Raw genomic sequence first — 26,530 nt, 5'->3', positions numbered from 1 at the left:
TTTGTTTTTTGTGTTCTTCATTTAAGTGTTGTTCATACTGTTCAATTGTTCAATAATTGTCATTGTTCAAAATTGTTTAATGTACTGTATTTGACTGTCTTTATTATTATTATGACATAGATGAAGATCAGATCACATTTTAGGAGCCGTTCATGCAGAAATCTAGGTAATTCCAAAACACACAAACTTTTTCTCACAACTATATGTGTAAAAGCGACAATAGTAATAAACATTACCCAAGAGTCAATAAAATGTGTTGATTGGAAAATTAGAACACGCAGAGCCCATCAACCCATCAACCTTAAATTCAGGAGAAAACCCAAATTCTTCATAACAATCATCCTGAAAACTATAGTACCACAAGGTGGTCTGAGAACATCACATGTCACCTTAACCTTAACCTAAGACAAATGACCGGATTACAGCAATACATTGACCCAGATTTCTAATTGTAAATTGGACATTATTCATTGTTTCTCTAGGTTAGTTGATAAAATCCACTGAAAAACAAAATCTTGTCATTAATTCAAGCCAAAGTATAGGTACAGATGTAAAAAGGTTCCATTAACATATATTTTTAACAATTAGAGTTTTAATAATTATTTTTATCATTTGCTTTACCACCTTTTCTTAAACTACTTATACTTATAGTACAGGATATTTACATGTTGTAGGAGACTACACCTGCAGCCAACTCCTACAGTATGTAAGATCAAACCCCTGGACTGGTGCTGTTTTTGCAGCTGAGAGCAAATACCATTTCAAGCCAAAGCATTTCTGCTCCCATTTGAAGATAAAATGTCCTCCATGTTCATTTTCTCTGGCTTTATACGAGACACAGTATAGCTGTTGTAGGAATGGATAACATATTGTATGACATTAAAAAATACTGAGTTTGCATTCAGGGAAGAAAACACAGTCTGTTTTTGTATGAAACCTACTGTAATTACAGGTCCATTAAGGGTTCAAGAAAGACAAAACTGCTAACTCTTGTCTGTCAAAAACCAAAGTCAACAGATAATATCAAAAAGGTTGCTGATTTGATATTCTGCTGCTTTCAACTTCAGATACCATATTTACGTTAACTGGAAAATCAGTAGAATTAGCACAAAGGACTGTGCAGATCATGCCATTACAAACATGTGGAATTACCAGATGAGCTCTGTTTATAGAATAGTCCGTTATTTTCTATTTGAGGATTTCCAAGAGGAAATATTAATAAAAAATGCATGCACAAGTTAATGCTAATGTAAAACTGGTAACTACTGGTTTAAGTTATAGAACTACAGGGATTTAAAACACGTTTACTCTTCAGCAGGAATTACTCACCATTGATTACTGTAAGTAGCCAGTTTAAATATTTTATTATTTTAGCTCTGAGCTGATATCATACATATCATAGAGACTGTGTACTCAAAGTAGTAGATTAACACTAGCATGTCTCCATAATAATTTAAAAGCTCTCTTTGGTTAATACTTTTAATAATATTTGATTACTCTTACCATTGTTCTATTCTTCACTCAATAAAAACCACGTTAATATTAGGACCAGTTGATTTAGTAATGCTAAAAAGATCAGATTCGTATTGCACATATATGGACATCAGGTTTGTATTCATATTCGTGTAGTAAAAGCAGAATTACACAGAAAAGACTCCAGGTTTATCCGTCAAAATCATTTGGGTCAGCAATGGTCAACACGCCTTCACTTGAAAATGAAAGCCCACGTGTTATATCCTCTGTGAACGCCGTCGATTATAAACCGAACAGTTTGGGTATTTTTGTTTTGTGTGCATTTTTAATTTCAGGTTACGTGGTACTGTACCTTTTCGTCACTAGGAAACAAGAGCTTTGCCACCCACAACGAAAATTCTCGAAACAAACAGCGAACTGTTATGCCAATGGCTTAGTAAGTAGCTTAAACAGAACCGTAATTATCCGGACCCCAACCTGTAATCACACACACACACACACAAACACGCTGAGGTCCTCACATAAACATATTTAATATTTTTTAATCCCGTCTTTCTACAGTTTGGGGAAAAAGAACCGCTGAACCCGAGCCAGAGGACGCGGGTACCTCCACAACCCGAACTACAGCAGCCACCCCCACCAACGTAAAAGTAAAGTGACGTACAGTATGCGACGTTCGGCCGCTGCTCAGCGCTCATTATAAAAGGGGACAGGACTGCCGTCAAGCCGGTGAGAGCTGCAGAGCTGCACGTCTTATTCTGGGGGGTAGGGGAGGGACAAGGTAGAGAACAGTAGACGTTTCAACGTTTGGTAAGTTACTTGAGGTAGCTACGGAGATGTAAAAGGGGCTAAATCATGTTGGCTCATCTTCGGGAACCAGACTGTTTTGTTTTTTTTTTCTCCCTCGTGGTTCAACTCTTACGGTTATGATAATGTTTAAATCATAGTTTCAGTAATTATTGTTATACGCTTAAATTCGTGCCTATTAATAGCATCCTTTGATTGCGACGCAAGACAGAAGGACATTCTGCACACTGCATAACAGCTTGGAAGCAAAAAGGTTTTCTTTGCTTAAAGTGGGCGTTCGGGTGTCCTCATTCAGTCTGTGCCTGGATGCGCGATTTATTATATTTCTTGTAAGGGTTATTATTTTTGCTGATTTATCTTGTGAAGAGGTTTTTGTTCCGTCTGAAACGACACGGCGAATATGTCGCGGTGAGGAACATGCCCGGTATACGTTACTGTGGCAAAAAAAGATACTACAGCAGTTACCTGCGGGTACAGCTGAAATACAGGAAAAAGGAAGCTAGAGGTTTTAATTTTGAAACAATTGGGATAATTTTTGTGGATAATGCACAGAATAGCTGGTATAACGAACAGGATATATTCTCCAGTAATTCACGAGGGTACATCATACTTTCTTTCAAGCTGCAGTATATATTGGTGCCTAAAAAAAATGAAGTATCCGTAGCACATGGCAGGAAGTACATCGATTGACCTTGACTCTCCAGACCTAAATGAAGTGACGCTTTGAGACGTTTAATGAGAAAAGCTTAACGCCCTGTACAGTAAAATATTAAATATGATCTTAAATATGTTTTCTTATTTAATGTTTCTTGTAAGGTAAAGACAATACAGAAAAGCAGCAGCTGTAATTGGGCCTGGTGTAACACGTGTTCTTTTTTGGCCTTAAGAGACTTTTGTCTCGTCTTTTTTCGTCTTTGAGATTAAGATTAGCGAATCGTGTTGCTTTTCGTTTTGTGCAATATTAAGGTTAACAACATTTATTAGCTGTCTGGGCAGATACAAAGGAAATATGTCCACATCACAAGGTTTTGTGAAACTATGTGCTCTTTCTATTTGATATATAGAAAAGGTATTTCTGTAACGTAATTGAATGAAGAGGGGGTCATTGTAATGGAAATGGGGCTAAGGGCTTGCTGGGGTTTGAAATGTCACAGAGGCTGGAAACAGACATAGGCGGACTTGACCATGAGGTACCTCTGATGTCCTTGAAGGCCACTGGTACATGTCCTTTCCCCTGCAGTACAGGAGGGGTGTTAGTGTAGCTGTAGTCACAACAATTGTCTTTGTATATAATAATTCACTAGATTCGCACCTTACCGATCTGAACATTAACTATATCGTGAACTAAGACACGGGGAAAAAAAGAAATCTGCTTTATATGTAACGTTTAGCAGCCAGCTTTTTTTATCAGCTTGTCTTTAAAAAAATAAAAGTTGGACTTTTTATTTCCTTGTGTGAGCTGCTCCCTTCTTCAATTTTTAATTAGATTTTGAGGCTTTTTTTAAGATGTCTAATTTTAATTCTTTTTTAGACATGGCAATATGTGAAGTACAAAACATTTTTATTATACATTATTTTATTATTATGTTTAGGTAGTCTAGCTGGACTTTTGTTGTATAAATAATAAGTATTGGAAAAATGACCGATACTGTACACATTTCTTAAACGTGCACTTTTACAATACTGACACTTAAGAGAAGCTTTCATACGTTTCTTTAAAGTTTAAAAACTGAAAACAGATTTAAGTAGACATACTTAACACATTGGGTGCTGTGTCTCATTTTAGCTAATATTAACATTCTTTATGAGCAGATTTGTTAGGCTCTTGGATTTCTTCCATGAATAATGTGGAATCTTTGAAGTAGTGTCCCGTGTTAACTCACATGATTTGTCACAATCATGGAGCAAAAGATACAGTGGTTTTTCTTTTATGAAAGGCATTAACCTTTGACCAAAATGTCAGTCTGAGTGCCGTGTTTAAATAATCGCTCCTTTTTCAAGTTGAGCTTTCTCAAGCCCCTCTAAGAATTAAGCCAATGAAATATATAAGCTTCAATATAAATACTGTATATAAGTATTGTCTTGTAACTTGGGAGTTAGGACAATCATCCTTCTAAATACTGGCAGGTTGTGTGACTTTTATAAAGTTATTTTTGCTCTTTTTAGTTTTAAAACCAAATATATTTTTGCTGTAAGATGTGCATGTTTGATAAATGCAGAAATGATCAATTGTTTTATGTCTCTTGGATATAAGAGATTTTTCTAGATGACATTTTTGAGTATTTACAATAAGTATGCTTGGGTTCTTTTCTTATTTCCTGCTTCAGTTTTCCTGATCCATTAAGTAACACTCTTGACTGCTTTCCTGAACTTTACTGCTGCATGTAACAAGAAACTGAGAAAAAAGCAGATTTGCCGGGTCTCTCATCTGTGTCCGACACGACCTTTCATAAAAATGCAGTTCCCTCCTGATCGTGCCTTTTGAGAGGGAAATTGATCAAGGACGTGCCGGTATCCCTTACTGGTGTTTAAATATAGTTGTACCCTGCAGTGCTTTTGTGTTCCATACTCCTTTTATTGTGAGGCTGAAGCCATCTCATGCTTGGCAGAATGGATGTCTAAATGTCTGCACCATGGGTTCGTTATGTAATATTAAAAGGCAGAAGGATGTTGTAGTTCCTTATTAATAATTTCCTTAAATCCACAGACGTGCTGGACTCGTTAAGATTGTAGGCTGGGTTCCTAAAGAGCTTTAGTGTATGGGGGATCATCTTGCAGCATGACCCTTGTGCATGCACATCTGGTTTAACAGAAAGGTTCCTCTTGCCAGCTTTTATAATGGATATTGTGATAAGGGTCTGGCCTTGAGCAGTTCTGAAACCTTGAATGATAAGGCTACTCATTTTCTAATGCAACATTGCCTATAAATTGCTTAACTTTTTGGGGAGGTTGGGATGTATGATTTGCAAAACTTGTCAGTTCACTTCTTAGAAGTGACTTTAGTTAAAAACATTTTTCATTGGAAAGACAGGCTCGCACAAAACAAAGTTAAAGGGATGTTACTTGCTCATCAGTTCAACAATTGAAAATGATTAGAAATAACAAATAGGATAGATCCTAATGCTGTGTGCGCATTACAGGCAGCATTAAAACACCTCAGATGAATGTTATTGATTTATGCACAAACAGAAAAGTATGGCTTAATCTGGTTAAAAGATTCTGTGTGACTGTGCTGGTTGTATTCCTTACTGGAAGGGTGTGGCATCCAATAATCCATATCCCTATCTCTTGCTGGCACCTGTTTAATTGCAGTGGCAAAACCATACTTAACATTATTTTAAAAAAGTAAGCCTATAGATTGTGCTACTGCTTGTGCAGGGCATTGACTGCTAGTGAGAATTGCTCTCCACTAATCTTTTTATTTTTTGTTTATGCTTCATGCCATCCAACTCGCACAAGCCTTCTTTACCCATAACGGAACAGACCACCCTTTGTGCATGATCCGCCTCTTAAGCATGCTGTACATTAGGGATTACACTGTAGCTACATGGTATGATATATTTGTGTAAGGTATAACCCTGCATTTGTTGAAAGTTATAAATTGTCCATACAAGCCTTAAATATTTAATGTTTTATAGTTTAGGTTTTTCCTTAGTGCCTTAATAAGAGGCACTGGGTGGGGAGGGGGATTTGACACTGCTCTACCACATATAGGGCAGACTGGTGATTTACAGGGATTAACTCAAACTTGGTTAAAGTTCACAGGCAATGAATGAGGTTGGTCACTAACCAAGAGGATGAATGAATTAATGTTAGTGTCCATAATGTAAAGCAAATTCTTACATGGTATATTCTGTAGAAGTTGTGATGGTGGTTTCTGGGGTTTTTGTATAAATAAAGGAAGTGGAATTTGACAGTTAAGGTACTCCTGCAGCATAGCATCCTCATTTCTGTGTTTGAGGGATCTTATCATTTGGAAGCTTTATAGATGCTTTGCAGTACTCGCTGTTTATATGTTGTGCATGTACAGTAAGTGGATCAAATGGCACTTCTGTAATGCACTGGTTTTCCCCATGGAACATTAAGCAACTGCAGCCCACCCTTCATTCTGTGGTAATGCATTCTGAGGTTTGAGCCAAGTTTCACTGCATTGCAGTACAGGCACTTTTGCTTCTTTGATTTAAGTGTATCATTTTGAAGATTAGTTCCTGTGAGTTTTGCATGTGTTCGTGAAGGCAGCTTTACCTAATAAGTGTTGACAGTTGAAAGTCATTAATTATTTGTTCAAGATGGTTGATGCCTCATTGCACCAATAAACATTATAACCTGTTTTTCCACAGCTCTAGCAATAGTATTAACAGACAGTAAGAGAAATATTTTCTATCAAAACATGCAATCTTTGGTGACAGGAGCTTTTGGAATTTAGGATCTGGTCTAACTTGTATGTTGTGAGTTTTGATATTTACTATTTGTGAAGGATTAAATGGAGTTGTGCCCCCTGGTGGATAAGTTATTAAACTCTTGGAAGCTGTTCAGCTTGACTGTAATGTACCCTTAATTTAATCAGTGTCTAGAATGTGTTATGGCTTCAAAATTGAAGAATAAGCAACAAAAATCAATCCAACATAAAAAAACCTGTCCTTGAAGAGATGAAACATACAGGTTGTGTAGCTGGAGCTTTGAGTCACGTACCCTGTGCTGAAAATGGAAGATGGTAATTTAATACCATCTGGTGAGCTTTGAGTAGGACTTGTATTTCATTTAGAAACTGTCATCAAAAGTAGTCACACTTTCTGTTTTATGCTACTGTCCTTATTTTCGATATACTGCTGAAAAGTCAAAGGATGTATGTGCTAACGGTATTTCCCCTCGGGGGTTTCTTCTGTTTTTTTAACAAATGTGGTGACTTGCTTTTAAGCCAGGTCATTATCCAGTGAGCTAACATTTTCGGTTTACAACATATATAAAGAAACAAGCAGCAGAATTCGCATCTGTCTTTACAATCAAATGTGAATATTATAATTGGAATTTTACTGCACTGATTACACATTTACAAATGTGTAGCATTGCACCTTAAACTAAAATACAGTATTAATTCATTATTTGTTCCTAGTTTGCAGCAGAAGAATGTAAATTGATAACCTTGAACTATAATGTAATTTCTTTTTTTTTTTTCCCCACAGGAGTTATGTACCTAGTAAACGGATAAAAATATTTTGCAGTCACGTAGCGGATTAATCCATTTTAGACTGTATGACCAGCAGGCTTATGACCCAGCTGTACTGTGGTTAAATATTTCTAAATGTAATGTCTGTAGGCTAGTAGATCTTATTTGAAACAAGTCTGCTGTTGCTGTGCAGATTGAGTTGTAAATAAACTCTTCTGTATTGAAATTTTAATCTGAAGGGCCTTTAAAATCAGGAGAAAAATATATTAATTATTTTAACTGCTAAATTGATTCCAAAAATAAATGAAGATGATTGACTTAAAAGTTAGAGATGTTTGTTATTCAAGCAAAGATTGCTGTGCTGGTAAAAACATATATTCATGTTGAGAAATAAAGATTTTATATAAGCTTTGAGATTATTTTCAATCAGTTCTTGCATAGAAAGTTATATACTGTGTGTTAAACGAAAGAAAGAACTTTAAAAATCAATGACAACACAGCTGAGTTTACATTACACAATGTTTTGTGCAGTAAAGCTAGTGGTGAGCCAGACGTGCAGTAGAAAGTTAAAGATGATTCAAATGTAGTTTCAGCTATTAACTGTTCTGTAAAAAAACAATTCGAAACATTGTTGGTATCATCCAAAAAAAACATTCCTTTATTTTGTTTTCTTGCAGCCAAGACTAACAATTTGGGTCTTTTGAACTGTTTACATTTTAAATGCCTTTTGCCCCAGGTTTTTTTTCTTTGAAATGGGAATAGAAAAATGCTTGTTGGAGACTTTTATGTGCTTCAAATCTTTCCAGGGCTTTTAATGTTCAAGGTGAATTGATGTTTATTTCTTATTTTTCTTCACAGGTTGTGAGGTCCTGTAAAACTGCAATGGATCAAGCCAGATCAGCAATATCAAATATAGTAAGGCCTTTGTTTTCCAGTATTTCTTATATTATCAACAATGCAGCCCATAACTAATAAAAAATGAAACTCTCTCTTTTGTACTCAAGCTGCTTCCTTAAGGTGCAGCTTCATTGATTAGGCAATCAGTCTTGCTTCCTGTCACAGTTTTTCTGGTTACACTCTTGTGAAACACCTTTGCTTCTTAGTTACGGTTCGTCTTCACTTTGGCACTAGAGGAGTTGAGTCGTCATTTAATGTTTTCAGGACCTTCAGGTATCCATGCCCCTATTTTTTTCAGTGTAAGAACTTTTAAAAAAAAAAAAAACCTCCTGAGAACTGTCACTTGTTATTATGATGTACTCCTTAGGTTTTTTTCTAATGCATCACATCGCACTACCTGCCCACCTAATTCCTTACGGGGCCCAGAAGCCTATGCTGGGAAGCACTGGCTGTAAGGCGGGATACACCCTGGATGGGACACCAGTACATTGCAGGGCACACACAGACACGGACGCAAACATACACACTCGCGTGGAGGCCAGTTTTCTTTGAGGATAGTTTACCTGCCAGCTTGGCTGTGGGCTGTGGGAGGAAACCAGAGCACCCGGAGGAAACCTATGTGAACACGGGGAGAACAAACAAACTTCCCAGGAATGGAACTCGGGGCCCCGGCGCTGTGAGGCAGCAGTGCTAACCATGCTGTGTCACCGGGCCGCCTTCGGTGAACATCATTGTAGCCAGTGGCATAAGCAGTAGGGCCGAGATCGATACCACCAGGTGGAGAACAATACCACCCGGGATCTGGTGGAGATGTGTGGGTTCAGCAGAGGCCAAAAATGTCTTTGACAGAATTCCTGTTAGATGTTAGTTGTACCCAGAAAGGCACTCCAAGACAAGCCCAAAAAGTTGCAACACATGCTTAAGCACTGTGGTACGTGTTTGAGGCACAAATATCTAGGTAAGCATTACTAGATATCATACTGCCTGGACACAGGGTTTGAAAGTCTGGCGTCGATAGCCCTTATGTTGAGATGGTTGAACCACCTGTTTGGATTAGCAAGTGATATTACTTGGTTACCTAGAACAGCAGGCTTTATCACTGGTGACCATTGTTTGTGGAACTAAGCAGCATTTCTGCTTCCAGTGCCATAAGCACTCCAATGCAAAGCTTATCGTTTTCAACTACTTTGCACAGCACTATGATGGCAGTCTCGATTCATGAAATGACCTAAAGTAAGAAAGGAGGCCACTCAGCCAAGAATCTAGGTAATGGATATGAGGATCTTGTCCAGCCCAAGGTATTTGTCATCCTTAAGACCAAGCCCACAGAGGTAACCTCTGTGGAGCAGCTGTAGTAGGACATATTTCACACACTTGTGTGAAAAGAAAATATGGCAGATATTTATCTTCTGGCCTATATACATTTATTATAATAATTTTGTTTAATATTTAACAGAATAGTGAAATTGCTATTACTTTTAATGGGGATTTCAAAGAAAATAATGTGGGTTTTCTGTCCTTTCAGCAGTGTAAAGTTGTTGAGATGACTAGTACAGAGACGAGCTGTATTAAAATACAATAAAAGGCCGTTCATTGCACTTGCTTTCTTTATCAGTTTACCTGTTCACTGGAATAATTCCTATCCATACAGACTGAGTCTGTACATAACAAAATAGTTCAGTATTCAAAGTTTTTTCAGTTTCCAATCCTCTGCTTGTTCTTCTTCAAGCTAAAAAAAATGATGTTCTCTTTTTGGCATGGAAACAAAACCATCAGATTTGGTCTTTGAGAGGAGCTTCTGCTTTCAGCAATTAAAAACAGGAGAATTGTCAGTGTCATTGCTTGTCTTCAGGTGAAGTCTCCAGCTTCATACGTACCATTGTGTCTCATATGTACCATTGCTCTTCTTGTAGTTTCGTGGGGAGCCCCGTTCCTACACTCGCTTCAGCCTAGCCCAGAACATGGAAGGGGAAAACAGTCACGTGGAGATGAAACTGTCGAACTCCGATGCAGATGAGGAGGTTGGGAATTCCGTTGGAGATCATCCAGTGATTCATGTCAACAAGTCGAGCAGAAGTCCTAAAAATGTTTGCTTCTTGATCATTGGAACAGTGCTCCTCTTCCTCATTGGTAATGTTTTTCTGTTTCAAGGGGGGAAGTTGTTTTGCAGAAATATGTTTTAATTCATACCTACCAAATTTTATTTGACATCACAGCTCACGTATGAGGACAGAGAAGGAACATTATGTACCCTGGTGTTCCCACCAGTTAAACCTTTGAGACAAAATATGGTATATAACATATTCAATCTTTTTTTTAACACTGCAAGCTGAATACTGCTATGCAGGAGCATTATAAGTGATCGTAAGGGCGGCGTGTTTCTTGATTGTATCGCCCAATGTAAGAATAATTGCAAACGAGTACATTTAGCTTATCTAGTTAGATTTGTTTTACAGTAGAAAGAATCCCACGTTCAGACATTTTGTGAAAAAGGCAAAAAATCATCAGCCTCAACAAATTTTCAGCTTGTTTCTTGCTCCCTTTCTGCAAAGAAGTGCCAGCCTGCTGCTCTCAGTTTTAACTGCATTCCACCACAGTTTTCATACAAGTCTGCAGCTACTGTACCTAAAGAGTCACAGACGATTCTTATACCCAATTAATCCCAGCCCTCAGTTTTTTCCAAATGAGCTGAGACGTAGAGCTTCCAAGTTAATAATATAGGAGCCCTCTTGTGTATGTATGCGTGTATATATATATATACAGTGCCTTGCGAAAGTATTCGGCCCCCTTGAACTTTTCAACCTTTTGCCACATTTCAGGCTTCAAACATAAAGATATAAAATAAAAAATTTATGTGAAGAATCACCAACAAGTGGGACACAATTGTGAAGTGGAACGAAATCTATTGGATTTTTGAAACTTTTTTAACTATTAAAAAAAATGAAAAGTGGGGCGTGCAAAATTATTCGGCCCCCTTGCGTTAATACTTTGTAGAGCCACCTTTTGCTGCGATTACAGCTGCAAGTCGCTTGGGGTATGTCTCTATCAGTTTTGCACATCGAGAGACTGAAATTCTTGCCCATTCTTCCTTGCAAAACAGCTCGAGCTCAGTGAGGTTGGATGGAGAGCGTTTGTGAACAGCAGTTTTCAGCTCTTTCCACAGATTCTCGATTGGATTCAGGTCTGGACTTTGACTTGGCCATTCAAACACCTGGATACGTTTATTTGTGAACCATTCCTTTGTAGATTTTGCTGTATGTTTGGGATCATTGTCTTGTTGGAAGATAAATCTCCGTCCCAGTTTCAGGTCTTTTGCAGACTCCAACAGGTTTTCATCCAGAATGGTCCTGTATTTGGCTGCATCCATCTTCCCCTCAATTTTAACCATCTTCCCTGTCCCTGCTGAAGAAAAGCAGGCCCAAACCATGATGCTGCCACCACCATGTTTGACAGTGGGGATGGTGTGTTGAGGGTGATGAGCTGTGTTGCTTTTACGCCAAACATATCGTTTTGCATTGTGGGCAAAAAGTTCGATTTTGGTTTCATCTGACCAGAGCACCTTCTTCCACATGTTTGGGGTGTCTCCCAGGTGGCTTGTGGCAAACTTTAGACGAGACTTTTTATGGATATCTTTGAGAAATGGCTTTCTTCTTGCTACTCTTCCATAAAGGCCAGATTTGTGCAGTGTAAGACTGATTGTTGTCCTATGGACAGACTCTCCCACCTCAGCTGTAGTTCTCTGCAGTTCATCCAGAGTGATCATGGGCCTCTTGGCTGCATCTCTGATCAGTCTTCTCCTTGTCTGAGCTGAAAGTTTAGAGGGACGGCCAGGTCTTGGTAGATTTGCAGTGGTCTGATACTCCTTCCATTTCAAGATGATCGCTTGCACAGTGCTCCTTGGGATGTTTGAAGCTTGGGAAATCTTTTTGTATCCAAATCCGGCTTTAAACTTCTCCACAACAGTATTACGGACCTGCCTGGTGTGTTCCTTGGTCTTCATGATGCTCTCTGCGCTTTCAACAGAACCTTGAGACTATCACAGAGCAGGTGCATTTATACAGAGACTTGATTACACACAGGTGGATTCTATTTATCACCATCAGTCATTTAGGACAACATTGGATCATTCAGAGATCCTCGCTGAACTTCTGGAGTGAGTTTGCTGCACTGAAAGTAAAGGGGCCGAATAATTTTGCACGCCCCACTTTTCATTTTTTTATTAGTTAAAAAAGTTTCAAAAATCCAATAGATTTCGTTCCACTTCACAATTGTGTCCCACTTGTTGGTGATTCTTCACATAAAATAAAAAATTTATATCTTTATGTTTGAAGCCTGAAATGTGGCAAAAGGTTGAAAAGTTCAAGGGGGCCGAATACTTTCGCAAGGCACTGTATATATATTGTTTTGTAAATGGCAATAAGAGTATCGCTCATGTTTTTTGCTCTTGTCTTCTAGGATTTCTGATTGGTTATTTGGCTAACCGTAGGCAAAAGGAATGCCTGCTCTGCCCTACGGATCAGTCTCTCACATCTCTGGCTGATAAAATTACTGATGACCTCCCCGACACCCTACCGGAACAGGATCTTCCTCTCGACTGGAGTGACCTGACGCGCCTGCTCGGTCAAAAAATAACTACCAGCACCTTCATGAACAGCATCAGGTAAATGTATATGTCAATTGCACTTTTCTTAAAATTGAGGTACAGTGTTACGGCCTTAAAGGCTAAATGTCGACTTTGTATGGATGGATGAAATCCTGATGACAAATACGTAAGATGTGGTGGATTACAAAAAAATCAAGTAAATGCATTGTACCTAAAGTAGAAAAAAGAAGCCCAGTGGTAACTGAAGACTTGAAGCTTGCTATAATGCAGGTAGTCACTTGAATTCAAAATAGTACATTCTCAATCAAGTGATATTGTGTCCTAAATACAGAAAGTTACATACTGTAGTACTGACTGACGCAGCATGTGGTGGCACTAGATTAATTTTGTCTTCTGGCTAGTGTGATCAAGAAGCTTGTTTATTCCCTTTTGCTTTTATTTTCTAAATTTCTTGAAATGGTTCTCTGTTGGCACGTTCTCACATGGTTTTTCTCTGGACATGGGTAACCCGTGTCTCTGAATTGTTCCCTGCATGTGTGGGCTTTGGGAGGTGGGCTAATGTTCTGTCCAGGGTGTATCCTGCTTTGCCACCGTTGTCAGCAGGGTTAGATTCACTGCGGTGATATATTGGATAAAGTGGTTATTGTAAAAGAATGGGTAGATGTTTCTGGAGATCTCTCCAGAAAAAACTGCTATAAAAATGCTCAGCAGTTTCTGTGGTTTCTTTCTTGAAGGGATTTCATTTCTGGAAGCCATGAGGCTGGCTCTGAAGAAGATGAAAGGCTTGCCATTTCAGTGTATGAGAAATTCAAAAGTTATGACATGAGACCCTGGACAGATGAACACTTTGTCAAGCTTCAAGTTGGAAGGTTAGTAGGAATTTACTATATGATTGTATATCCTTGCAATACAGCTTTGGCCACTGAGCAAGTACAGGATGTGTGGCTACTTTTTGTCTTATTGTGGCTTCTTTATTTTATTTGTCTCAATTGTAGTTCTGAAAACAAAGTTACCTATGTAGGAAGTGGGGACCGTGAAGAAACGATTGCTTCCCCAACTGGATATCTCGCTTACAGTGCCACTGGAGAAGTTATGGTAAGAGCATTGTGGTGAAATTGGTGCAGATCTGACCATTGATAACCCATATCTTCAGTTATTTAAATGACCCTTCTGTCGATTGCTAAATGTTCAGTTCATTTAGGTGAGGCATTATTGATGAATAAATGTCATCTGTCTTGCACAGAATTTGTTTCACTGAAAACACAATTGCACTCTTTTTTTTAAGGAAGAGATTTATGAAGAAATTCAGTAACGCATTGAATTAAGGCAATAACACATTGAATTCATTGAATAGCCTCTGTATAGTTTTTTCTGTACAGTTTTTTTTCAGGTAGTAATGCACCTGCTGGGTAAAATTTTAAATGTGCTTTGTCTTGTAACACAACCCATGGGTTGAACATCTCGGGAAGCTTTTTTTTTAAAAGCACTTTTATATGCCGACAGTATATGTACAATTGTTGGGAATTATGTAATGAAATAAGGCAAAAAATATTCAATTAATGGCGGGGTGGTGCAGCAGTTAAATTCCTGGGGTTCTATCTATTTAGAGCCCGGATAGCTCAGTCGGTAGAGCATCAGACTTTTAATCTGAGGGGTCCAGGGTTCAAGTCCCTGTTCGGGCGGTTGTGCTGTCCTTAAATCTATCATCAATTTCCCTACGGGATTAATAAAGTATTATCTATCTATCTGCATGGAGCTTATATGTTCTCCTCATGTTTGTGTGGTGTTACTGTGGGTGCTCTGGTTATGTCCCACAGTCCAAAGACATATTGTTAGGTTTATTGGCTTCTGGGAAATTTGGGCCTGGCGTGAGTGTGTGCCCTACAATGGAATGGCATTCCGTCTGGGGTATACACTGCCGGGATAGGTTCTGGCTCCCTTGTGACCCTGAAATCGAAGAAGCCGCTAGAAAATGGATGGATGATGGATGTTAAATACCGTTTCCTTTCTATAGGGCAGAGTGATATATTGCAACTATGGCACACCAGAAGATTTTAAAGCCTTGGTCGCTCAGGATGTACAGTTGAATGGCACTGTTGTCTTGCTTCGAGCTGGAAAACTAAGTTTTGCAGAAAAGGTGAGTAAACTGTTTTTTTGTATATTTTTATATCTAATCAGTGAGTTAAGGTGAATCTGCCTTATTTTAAACTGGACAAAGAAGTACTGAAACATTCGAAAGAAAAAAAAAATGAAAATGTTTTTTCAAAAGAACAGTCTTTTTTTTCTTCTTTTTTTTAATGTAAATCACTTTTAAAAGCCAGAACTCTGAGTTTGTGCTTTCTAGCCATATTAATGTATATAGTTTTGTTTAGTTACTACTTGTGTGTTAATACAAATCCCCCAGTGTTAGCAGGCTGTAGCATATAACTTTCTATTGCTGTTCTTTTAACTACACGTGATGCGTGTCTTAGAACCGCTTGTATGTCTTAATCATTAGACAGTATTAGAACTCCAAATGAGCAAGTTTGGACAGTGCATCCAATTCTTGCTTTATTAGTCTGTAAATTGTTCATGGAGACTTCAGGCAATCCTGATCTTGAAAACACAATTGAAGAGCTGTTTTCCGTTGTCTTTTAGGTTGCAAACGCTGAGAAAATGAGAGCTGCGGCAGTTTTAATATACCCAGATCGATCTGATTATGCAAGTCTGCCGCCGACAGCTGATCTTTTCGGCCATGTGAGTACTGAGGGCATCTGAAGGACTACTACTACTTGGCTGCGTTCCCAGAGATAACTTGTGTTGGCTCCAGAGCAGGGCTTGAAATGGGTCGCTCCTTTCGCTGTTTTAGATCTGGAGCTCGAGGGGACTTTGTAGTGAAGTATACTGGCCAGTTGATGGTGAGAAGGAACATTATAGGAAAGAAAATACAGTCGCTTTCTTAGCATTCCTAACCTTTAAAAATATTTAATGGAAGATATATTGAACTTTATTTGGAGATACTGTGTTCTGCCTGGCATAAATGAATGCATTTGATTCACCCTTTCTTCTCTAAAATGTAAGGTAAGTAGGGCTGCAGCAGACACATTTTGATAATCGAATATTCAGGCGAATATTACAAGGATTAATCGATTAATTGGCTGAAAATTTATGGCTTGTAAATGAGAGGCTGTGACGAATAATGTTTGGCATTGTTCCGTAGCCATATTCCTTTATTCAAAAAAATAACGAGAAACGCAAAACTTTGAAAAAGTTTCAACTTCTTATTTCTTACTGCATTGTCTTTCGCTCTTAAATTTCAGGAAAAAATGTTTTTTTGTGCAAAAATAAAATTCAAAATGTTCAGAGTTAAATATAAAAAAATAAGTCAGGATTCAAATCAGCTCAAAGTTCAAAATAAACTTCAAATAAGTCATTTGAAATCCAACTGTGAACTCAGAACAGCAGCAAGTAAATGTTTTGATTGACTGTAGGATTTGCTAATGTGAGCTGTGGTGATGAGCACTGATAAATAATTAATCAACATGTAGATAATATCCAGGGTTCCCACAGTCATGGAAATCCTGGAAAAGTTATGGAACATGATAAAATATCCATTAAGTTTTGGAAAAGTTGTGGAATTGTTTTTAAAGTGACCCCTGATGATCATGGCTCTATCGTAATTTTGTTCATAAGTTAGCAAACTTTTAAAAAGAGACTGCAGCATCGCCGTTGCTAACATTACACATTATAGTGTCGCGTCAGACCCTCTCGCTGGAATTTTATAGTGAGCTGTAAACTAGCCGAGCGCCCACGTCAAAATGCCAGATAAATGCGTTTTTTGGTGACCTCTGGTTAGCAGATGAAGAATACAAGCACGTCCTGGGTCTTCGTCTTTTTGATGTAAATTGTGCGGGGAAAACTTTTGACGTGAAGAATATCGAATAATTGTTTCAGCCCTAAAGGCAAGCAATTTATATAGTGTTAACTCTTTATTTTTCCATTTGAACTGGCTTCAAGTTATATATGCAGTCAAAACAGGGACTGGTTAACAATATTCTTTATAATATATTTGAGTTTTATCACCTAGTTAATGGTGTTAAATTATTAATTTGCTTTTTTTTTGTCTTTTAAAAGGTTCACTTGGGTTCTGGAGATCCCTATACCCCAGGATTTCCTTCCTTCAATCACACTCAGTTTCCTCCATCAATATCTTCCGGATTACCAAAAATCTTGGCTCAGACCATTAGCGCTGATTCTGGAAAGAAGCTGCTACAGTATGACCATCTTTTTATAGTTTTATCTTTAGGCTAATGTGTGAAGTGCTTTCCTGGAGTGCGAAAGGAATTGAGATGTTCCTGTTTGACTGGCCTTGGTTGATAGATGGGTTTTTACTTTGGTAACAATGGTGTTATGTTAGGATGTGTGTTTCAAGTGCTTTGAAATAATCTCTTATGTGGGTTGATGTCTTATAAAACCTGTCATTTAAGTGTGTTTACTTTACAAACCTTTATAAAAACTCTGTGAGAATATCTGCCCGATTATATTAACTATTTTCTGAGCTGTAGCTACATGTGGTTTCTCTGAGCCAGAAAGCACTGTTTTACTTAACACAAGGCTCAGGCGTGATAGTCTCCATGAGAAAACATTTAAAGGGAGTTTGAAAGACTGCAGACGTTTCTGGTGGTGTCTTTGTTTTTTTTAATCCTTTTTTTTTTTTAATACAGGAAAATGAAAGGTGATAATGTACCTGCTGGATGGATGGGTTCCTTTGATGGAGTGAGCTACAGGCTGGGTGCTGACACAGATAGAGTGAAAGTCAAAGTGAATAATGTCCTTCTTGAGAAGAAGATACACAATATTTTTGGAGTAATCAAGGGAAACTTTGACCCAGGTAATATTGCAGATATTTCCTAAGGCTCGAACGTATATTTACCAAATCTCTGTGACTGAAGGTCCACATCTTTGCAGTAAAAGAAATATTTGCAAAAATATTACGAGTAAGATCATTATCAGATCTCAAGTCTTGCCTTGTCCAGAAGGTCGAAGACCTCCCAAACCTCTGAGTGTCATTTTTCCGTTGTAAAGTAAAAGGGAAAATATATGTAAGTATGATCTGACTTTGTGCTACAGTACATGTTCCATTTCCTTTAGTTTACAAAAAGTAACTTTTTAAAAGTGGTGTTTTGCTGATATATCCGAGTAAACCATTTTCACAATATGCGTATTGTGCCCTGAAGTACATTTTATTGTTCGTTATGGATCTCTTTTGATTCCGATGTTCTGCTTGAGCTCCAGAATGGTGTAAAGAGGTTTTGAGGGCCAGATTTGGATACTCCACATATACATAAAACATTTGTAATTAAAAATGTAGCAGAATTTCAGCATGTAATTTACCCCTCAATCCTCCTTTTTTTCCAGCTGATTTAATTTTTCATTCTTCCCTGTCATTTTATTTTGCAGATCGCTATGTTGTGATTGGTGCTCAGAGGGATGCCTGGGGCCCAGGTTTTGCTAAGTCTACCATAGGCACAGCCCTGCTGGTAGAACTTGCCAGAGCCATTTCAGAGATGGTGACCAAGGGTAAGAAAAATGCAGGGCTCGTACAGTAACCTGAATCTGTTCTCATACGGACCTGAACTGTTGCTTGATCACTTGATCACTCCTGGACATGGAGATAGGAGCGAAGGATGGAGCAAAGAAGGAACAACTTGATGTCCATCTTTAAGGAGCAAAAAACAAAATTTGCTTTCACAAATCCCTTCAATGATGGACATTTTACATTTTTATATAGTTTTTAATTGATTTATAGATGCAATAATCAGTATTATCTTCTTTTGTTGTTTTAATGATTTCATTTCACATTCTAATGCTGTTATGGATAGTGTAGTTTTGAACTTTTTTTTTCTGAATAGATGGATACCAGCCCCGAAGAAGTATTGTTTTTGCAAGCTGGAGTGCTGGTGACTTTGGCAGCATCGGAGCTACTGAGTGGCAGGAGGCAAGCGACACCTAAACTATAGTTTTTTCTTGTTCCACCAATATGCGTATGAATGCTTTACTCACTTGTTTTCTTTTTCAGGGCTATCTTTCTTCATTGCATTTGAAAGCAGTGGCTTACATTAACCTTGATAGAGCTGTTTTGGGTGAGTTCTAAAATATTCTAACATTTTGTTTTACTGATACTTCTGTTTCCATTGGGGGTTTTTTTATGCCTAGTGTAGTAACTTTTCATAGTATCCTGTACACCAATGATAAAGATGTTTAAAGTCACCACGAGAGAGGTTTAATATCTCTCTAATTGATTACTGAATCACCCTACTCGCTGAGGTATGTAAATCCACATTAAAGGAACTACAGTACGTCCAGAATCCTGACCACGTCTAGTAATGCGATCATTCACACTCCTACCCTGGTGTACTGCACTGGCTTCCTATCAGGTTTACCTAAGGGGCTGTGCTTGGCTTGGCACCACAGTATCCATTTAAATTATCATCCTACTCCCATCCTGGCATGCTTCATTTGTCTAAATCTGGTCTCCTGTCTGTCCTGCAAGCCAGTCTGCACTCTGTGGGTGACAGGCTGCTGCTGTTATGCCCCCAAAGCTCTGGGATTCTTCCCTGTGGATATCGGCATGTGACCTTCCCTGAACTCTTTCTCATCTGGGCTGAAAACCTTCTTCTTTATAAGGACTTTTATGTAACTGGTTCTGTGTCAACCCCTTTACGTTTCTTCTGTAATCTTAACCCTCATTGTAACTGTAATTCTGCTGTCTTCTCTCGTTGTGTGTCTTCGTTCTGGAAAGTGCTTTGAGAAGCTACTTTTAGAGATGCTATATAAAAGATTTTTTTTGCCTTTTTGTAGGATCTGAAACATTCCGGGCATCAGCAAGTCCATTATTGTACAACCTGATTGAGAGTGTATTGCAAAAGGTAAACCCCTGCTTTTATCTTAACCATAATCCCATATCATCATACTTTATGAATATGAAGATAATGCCGTCTCTTTAAATCTCAGGTAAAGTCTCCAACTAGCAATGAGCAGTCCATTTATGCTGCTGTGGGAGGAGAGGACTGGGAGAACACAGTGTGAGTCTGAGAATCCTACTTTTTTCTTTTGTAATTAATGGTGTTCTTTCTTGGTTATGATTTAAAATACTAAAAGACTTTAATTTCCTCTGGAGATGCGTATTTGTACACATAGTAAAATCATACATTACCTGAACAACAACCTAGCTCGAAGTTGTGTACAGATGTGTTGCTTCTTTTTGTATGTTAGGTAAACCCTTGTCAATTTTGGTTCATTTTAGCATGGAGCCTATGAAGATGGATGATGCAGCTTATACTTTCCTTACGTTTTCTGGTATTCCCTCTGTCTCATTCAGTTTCATTCGGGTAAGTTTTAAAATTAGACACTGTTACAGAGATTTTGATGTTCTTTTTTCATTAATGCATTGAGTACTCACATCATTTTAATTTTGTAGAATTCTCCAGTTGATGATTTTCTGGGAACAGCTGAAGACACCAGACAAAAACTAGAGAGCAGAACACAAGACCTATACAATACTGCTGTTGCTGCTGCGCAAGTGGCTGGTCTAATGGCTTTGCGCTTGACACATGATCACCTCCTGAGACTTGATGTTGAAAAGTACAGCCTATTTCTGCGCACCATGGTGTCTAGGATTGTTATGGAAAGTGCAAAACTGCAGAATGTGAGATTAAACCTTTTTTTCCTGTCAATATGTGTGTGTGTCCTCTGAACAACTGTTTCATTACATTTTAGTATTTTCTGTCTTGCAAAGCAAAAGAAACTAAAAAAGTAAAAAAAAAAGCCCAGAATGCATACCTATCTCTACCATCAAACCTTGATATAACTGTACACTAACCAATAGTATTTGTTATAGTTGTCAACCATTGCACAGTTGCATAAAATTACATTTTTAAGTGTAGCTTTATGTGACTGTTTTATGTACAGTAGGTTTGTTATAGCACTCAGGCATGATTTGTACAGGATAACTTTCAAAGAAGTGAAAAACTTTCTGCACTTTTTATAACTCAAACACCTGTTTTTTACTATTTGACTATTTTCGTTTCCCCTGTAAAGATGCTAAGCATCTGCTTGACGTAGCTTCAGAACTATAATGTAAATGTTGCTGTTTTGTCTGTTTTTGTAACAGCCTGGAGCGTTATCCATGCAGTGGTTGAAATCGGGTAGTGGAGACTACAGCCGGGCAGCTAGAACTCTGTCGGAAGACATCGAAAACAGTGATGTGACTGATGCTGCAATGTCCCGCTACATTAATGATCGCATCATGAGGGTAATTTCCTTATTTCCTTTTTCCTCTCCATATCCATGTCTGTCGCAGTCTGTTTGCTTGAATTAAATACTTTAGATGGTTTCAAAAGTATGATCATATTTGCAAAAACTTTTCTTCTTCCAAATTTGATTAGATCCATTTCTCGTCTACATATGATTTAAAACCTTTGGTTAGAATCTCTCCCATTTTCCTTGAATAAAAATAAAGAATTTCAAAATGTAGAAATGCTACTTAATCTTGTCAGATACTTTTTTTTTTTAAATTGTTCTTCTTGTTTTAGCGTTGCCATTTTAGTGTTTTTCCTTTTTTAATTTGCATGGCACCAGCACTCTTCTGGAGTTAATTCAGTTATTGCTCTTGATGGATGAAAGTGTGCCATCTCTCTGTAGGTGGAGCACGGCTTCCTTTCTCCCTACGTCTCTCCAAAGGAAACTCCTTTCCGTCACATTTTCTATGGAGCTGGGCCTCACACCTTGGAGTCTCTGCTTGACCGGCTTGGGGTTTTCCGCGAAAATTCGGCAAACTTCAGTATGGACGAGTACAAGAATTGGTTTGCTCTGGCCACCTGGACCATCCAGGGTTGTGCCAATGGGCTGTCAGGGGATGTGTGGGACATTGATAATGAGATGTAAAGCTAGTGTCTGTGGTTTGCTTTAAGAGCAGAGGAGACTGTTAGGTTCACTGATTTGGACAGTTCTGGTGTTTATTTTTACTCCCCTTTCGGAAAATATTGAATGGGTTTCCTTGTAACTCGGAAGGCACTTCATTAGATTGAAGTTCCTCGCAAACGAGTGGTCGACTTCGCTTTCACAGTTACAGTGACCCACTGGTGTGTTAACATTGTTTCACCAGTTGCCTCCAAATCGCTCTAATATAGATCCAAAATTTTAACAAACACATAAACAAATGAAATCGGTACTGTACCTTATGTCTCCTTTTCGGCTGTTGTGGTCATGAACTCAAATACGCATTGAGTGTATAAGTGAAGACAAACATTTTGAAGTTTTCACATGATGAAAACTCAAAATGATCTGCCTTTTGTCCTAATTATGGCTTTACCACCTGGTAAAAGCTTTGAATTTAGTGGCAAATAGCATGCAAATGACTTTATCCATGCTCTATGTGGCTTTATTAATACTTGATTGATCGTTCCAATAAATAGTATGTGAAGTTTAGCTTAAAGTAGAAGATAAAATCTTTTTGCTATACAAGCTAAACTTGCATGTCAGTCTAAGAGTATTTTGCCACAATTTAGTGCATCAAGCGTAGATCATTGTTGTATCGTAGTTGTACTTTCATATATCGGGTCATGAATAAGACATCTTGCGACTGGTTTCTGATATTTTTCTGTGCTTTTTATATTTGTGATGGGAGCTGTTTTGCATCTAAATGACATTGATCACTTTTAAGGTTTGAGCATTGCAAAGTTTTAGCCACCATGCTAACCAGATTTGAACTTATGGATGCACACTTTCTAGTATGTACCAAGGTGCTGTATGATGGACTCTTGTCAATGGAGCTCCTTTGTGGTTAATTTGTTTTCACAGACAGACTGACGTTTTTGTGAACACGTATCTGATTGCCTATAGAGCAAAATTCTGTTACCAAATCTTTCCTGTTAAATTATTCAGTATGTAACCTTAACATTTCCTTCCAGCCAATTTCATTTGGCCAAAATGGGGAAAAAAATGTGAAGAAAAGGTCTTCACCACCTGGCACTGAGATATGTATTTGTTCATTATTTATTTATCAGTGACAGAGTTCACTATAAATAGTATTTTTTTTATATAATTATCGGAAGCAGTGCCTTCCATAATTATGACAGTTATACTGTCGATTTATTAAAAGCAGCATCTGCTATTGAAATAAACTTGTTACCAATGTCTATGTCCAGAAACTTTAATTGTCCTATGGGTGTTGTAAACTAGTCCAAATTGTACAATTATACATCCTTGTTTGGAACTAAAATGCTGGTATTTATTTTCCTCAACAGATTAACCAAGGAAATTTCACTCTTTTATGCAGATTTATGGAAATTCTAGAGTTTTAAGTTAATTCTAGACAGCATTCAATTTAAATGCAAAGTTTTGTTTTGACCAAATTTTACTGCAGTCCAAGATCAATCAATGTCCAAGTGCTTGAATTTGGCAGTGGAGAAGGGAATGAACCAAACCTTTTAAGTAAAGCTTTGCAATTTCTTGGACATAAATTTTGGTACATTTGTATTTCTAATCCTAAAAAACATTATCGGGAGCAGTGTCTTCCATAATGTGGAAAAGAAGGTAGTTTTTGCCTACCAAGGTGTATATATCGGGGGCAGTGACCTCCATATTTCACACTGCAGGGTGTATGTAATTATCGGGAACAGTGTTTCCCATAATTTTTATATATTGTTTGCATTGACTAATATTGCAAAGCTTGACTTTTTTGTGCATCATTAGTGGAGTGGGTTTTCTTTCTACATGCCCTCTACTTCTTACAGTGTAGCCATTGCTGTTGTTTTATTTCCTATGTGTGGCTTAACGTTGCCTCGAGTGATTTAAGTAGTTTACTGCCAATCAAAAGAATCCTCAAATAATGCAAATTTTGTTCATCAGAACTTTTGTTTTGCTTTCTTGACACTTGTTTTTCTCTTGCATCTCTTTTTTTTAAGTTTCAAAACGTACAGTAGATGTTTTCTCCTTTACATTGGCTAAATACAGTCAGACTTCTGAGGATCAAGATTAGGGTTAAATCCTAATTTATTAGGGAAATTGAAAAGCAAAGAAGAATGCCTACGTTTGGTCAAAGCCAATCCCCTTGACTAAATTCAATATTTTGCTGCATTTATTTTGAAAGTATTTTGTGACTTTCAGATAATAGTTTAACCTTAGTCCTAGAGAAAGCATTTCTTTCATGGAATGGGGCACTTGTTTAGAAACGGAGATGTAAAATTTGACGAAAATGCTAATGATATACAATTAAATTTAGAAACTGTTTTCAGCACATAATCATGAGGGAAAAACAAAGTGTTGAGAATGCAAACAGTACAGTTTTTCCTGTTAGCACATCTGTTTGCACTGCTGTAGTGGTGAATTAGTCAAAAGTTGGACATTTTAAACTGAGCATTTTGTTAAACATCAGGTGTTGGTTATTAGAAATCGCATTGTGTAAAATTTAAGTGTAGTCTGGGTAATGCCCAATATATTTTTTTCATATAAAATTGAATTAAATTTGTCTCGGTAAGACAACGGGAACATAAGCCTCAATAAATGGGGAAATTTGTATTCCGCTGTAAAATGATCAGTAAATGCTCCCAGTAACAAATAAACCAGTCTATGGTTTTAATGTGAAGGCTGAGGCAGTTTTTGCTTAATGTGTTTTTTTTTCAAATTGATTTTTTTTATGGATCAGTATGTTGCCTCAATCTTGTTCTTATTCATCTAGAATTACACCCTTTAATTTTGTCATAATACAGCTAAAGAAACATTCCCTGGCCAGAGTGCTGCAAGATAAATATTAATGTAGCATGGTATATGGTATGTACCGTTGTTTCCATTATTGAACAGATCGTATATTTAGAAGGTCCTATCACTAACCATATTCAAAACGGTAAAAAAAAATTTTAAAAAACAATTTTAAAACTGATTAATTTAAGTTATATGATCTACAATGAACTTTGGAGTTGGTATAAAGCTTTTTTTTAACAGAAAAAATCACTTTAAACAAGTAATGTGGTAAAAGAACCTGTAATATTGTGGCTGTGAGTGATAGTCTCATCATGTGTGATTTGATTGCTTTGTTTCTTACATTATGTTCTATTAAATTGTCCAACGGTTTGCTTTTGGATTTTTACAGCTATTGTCGTGGGAAAGTAAAATTGCTTTTTAGATCTAGGCTTTGCTGTTTATTTAAAACAAAATGTGTGACTGTTTGAGATGGTAAAGTTAATGTGAATTGGGGAGATGGGTTGTTTCCACTTTGAAGAAATGTCTGTAGGTTGGTGGCTGGGATTTGTAAAAGATAAGAAAAATCTGTATTTCTGTTTTCCGCAATAAATGTTGATAAAGCTATTGTGTCATTGTCCTTGGTTGAGTGCATACCTGTCATACTAGGTATTTTTAAAAGATCTAATTGATGTATATACAGTATATGTTATATGATGGCTTTTAGTTTTCATTATATCAACTTAAATATAAAAGCTGCAGCCTCTAATAAATTCAGCTCTTTGTTCATAAAGACTTCTCTTTAGAGCAGTATGCTTGTATCAACATAGAACATAAGTCAATAAGACAAAGAAACATGCATTGTACAACAATTAAAGGCATCATTATCAAAAAGCAGCCAGTAACACTTTAAACCATATTCAATTCAACACAGAATGTTTATATTGGACTCTGCTCAGTAAATTCTTTCATAATGCAGAAACATAGAACTGTGTCTGTTATCCCAGTGTACAGGACACTTGCTTTTTGCAAAAACAAAGTGGAGAATTGAGATTAAATTGCAAAACATTTTTGTTAGGATTCTCAAATGCAGCAATGCAATAGAGGTTTATGTTTATATTTAAAAACAAGCAGTAGTCTATTGACAGTAGGGTCTTCATATGATAAACATCCCTGTAAGCAAGAAATTATCTTGAATTCTGTGAGAGGCACAGCCGAATCATCTTGGCAATTATGTGAATCTAATAATATGTGACAAATTAGAAACACAATCTCTTTGTAAAATAGGTATTTTCTATTAAATCCTATTTTTCATCTAAAATAAATGCCTTGTCATCAAACTTTAGTGGAAGATTGTAGGTTCAAAACCCAGCTGAGACACTGCTGTTGTGCCTGCTCTTGAGCAAGATTTGCAAGTCTTTCTCCAGGCAAATACCCAGATATATTAATGGGTGCAGGTGTACGTTGTTAAGGATAAGGCTCAGCCAAATAAATTAGTAATTAAACTATTTTATTCCACTTTTCTTCTGCTCTGAGCTTAGATAAACGCAGCACCAGAACAAATGGCTTGGATGGGAATCTCCTTGGTCCTCCTATAGGACTGATTTTCTGTTTTCAGTTTCACAAAACCTGAGTAATTTATTATTGTAATCAGTTAACGATGGTGTCTTGGCACATACGTGAAATTCATCCTTCAGATAGCTGCTTATTCCTGGTAAGTCTGAAGTAGTTAGGAAACCAGAACACCTACAGTAGCAAAAACCCATATGAACATGCGGGGCACATGCATACAGAGGTACAGAAGGTGCCCCAGTCTAATATCATATTCAGGACCCAAGAGCAGTGAGGCAGCAGTGCTAAAATCC

At 37.5% G+C, this 26,530-nt stretch overlaps 1 protein-coding gene and 1 non-coding gene across 3 annotated transcripts; both read left to right on the top strand.

Annotated features, from left to right (window-relative positions):
- Window positions 1–2,161: 2,161 nt before the first annotated feature.
- Window positions 2,162–25,292, top strand: tfr1b (transferrin receptor 1b). Of its 2 annotated transcripts, none has more exons than XM_088614863.1 (19): window positions 2,162–2,283; window positions 8,306–8,362; window positions 10,258–10,474; window positions 12,800–13,004; window positions 13,682–13,816; window positions 13,943–14,042; window positions 14,962–15,084; window positions 15,585–15,683; window positions 17,061–17,200; window positions 17,651–17,817; window positions 18,387–18,506; window positions 18,839–18,924; window positions 19,006–19,069; window positions 19,788–19,855; window positions 19,941–20,011; window positions 20,233–20,317; window positions 20,407–20,634; window positions 21,100–21,240; window positions 21,630–25,292. In XM_088614863.1, exons 2-19 carry the CDS (start codon window positions 8,330–8,332, stop codon window positions 21,870–21,872), a joined length of 2,325 nt encoding a protein of 774 aa, XP_088470989.1. In that variant the 5' UTR covers window positions 2,162–2,283; window positions 8,306–8,329; the 3' UTR covers window positions 21,873–25,292. The 2 variants fall into 2 exon arrangements, with proteins under 2 accessions (XP_088470989.1, XP_088470999.1); XM_088614873.1 differs by having other exon boundaries at window positions 2,182–2,202.
- On the top strand, window positions 14,556–14,629 carry trnak-uuu (transfer RNA lysine (anticodon UUU)). Its single transcript has one exon. It is a non-coding gene; the product is annotated as a tRNA-Lys (tRNA).
- Window positions 25,293–26,530: the final 1,238 nt, after the last annotated feature.

This window comes from Lepisosteus platostomus, chromosome 2 (genome assembly GCF_059453375.1).
Source record: "Lepisosteus platostomus isolate fLepPlt1 chromosome 2, fLepPlt1.hap1, whole genome shotgun sequence".
Lineage (NCBI taxonomy): Eukaryota > Metazoa > Chordata > Actinopteri > Semionotiformes > Lepisosteidae > Lepisosteus > Lepisosteus platostomus.
Note: the sequence above shows the minus strand (reverse complement) of the source record. Positions and strands in the feature narration are given on the sequence as shown.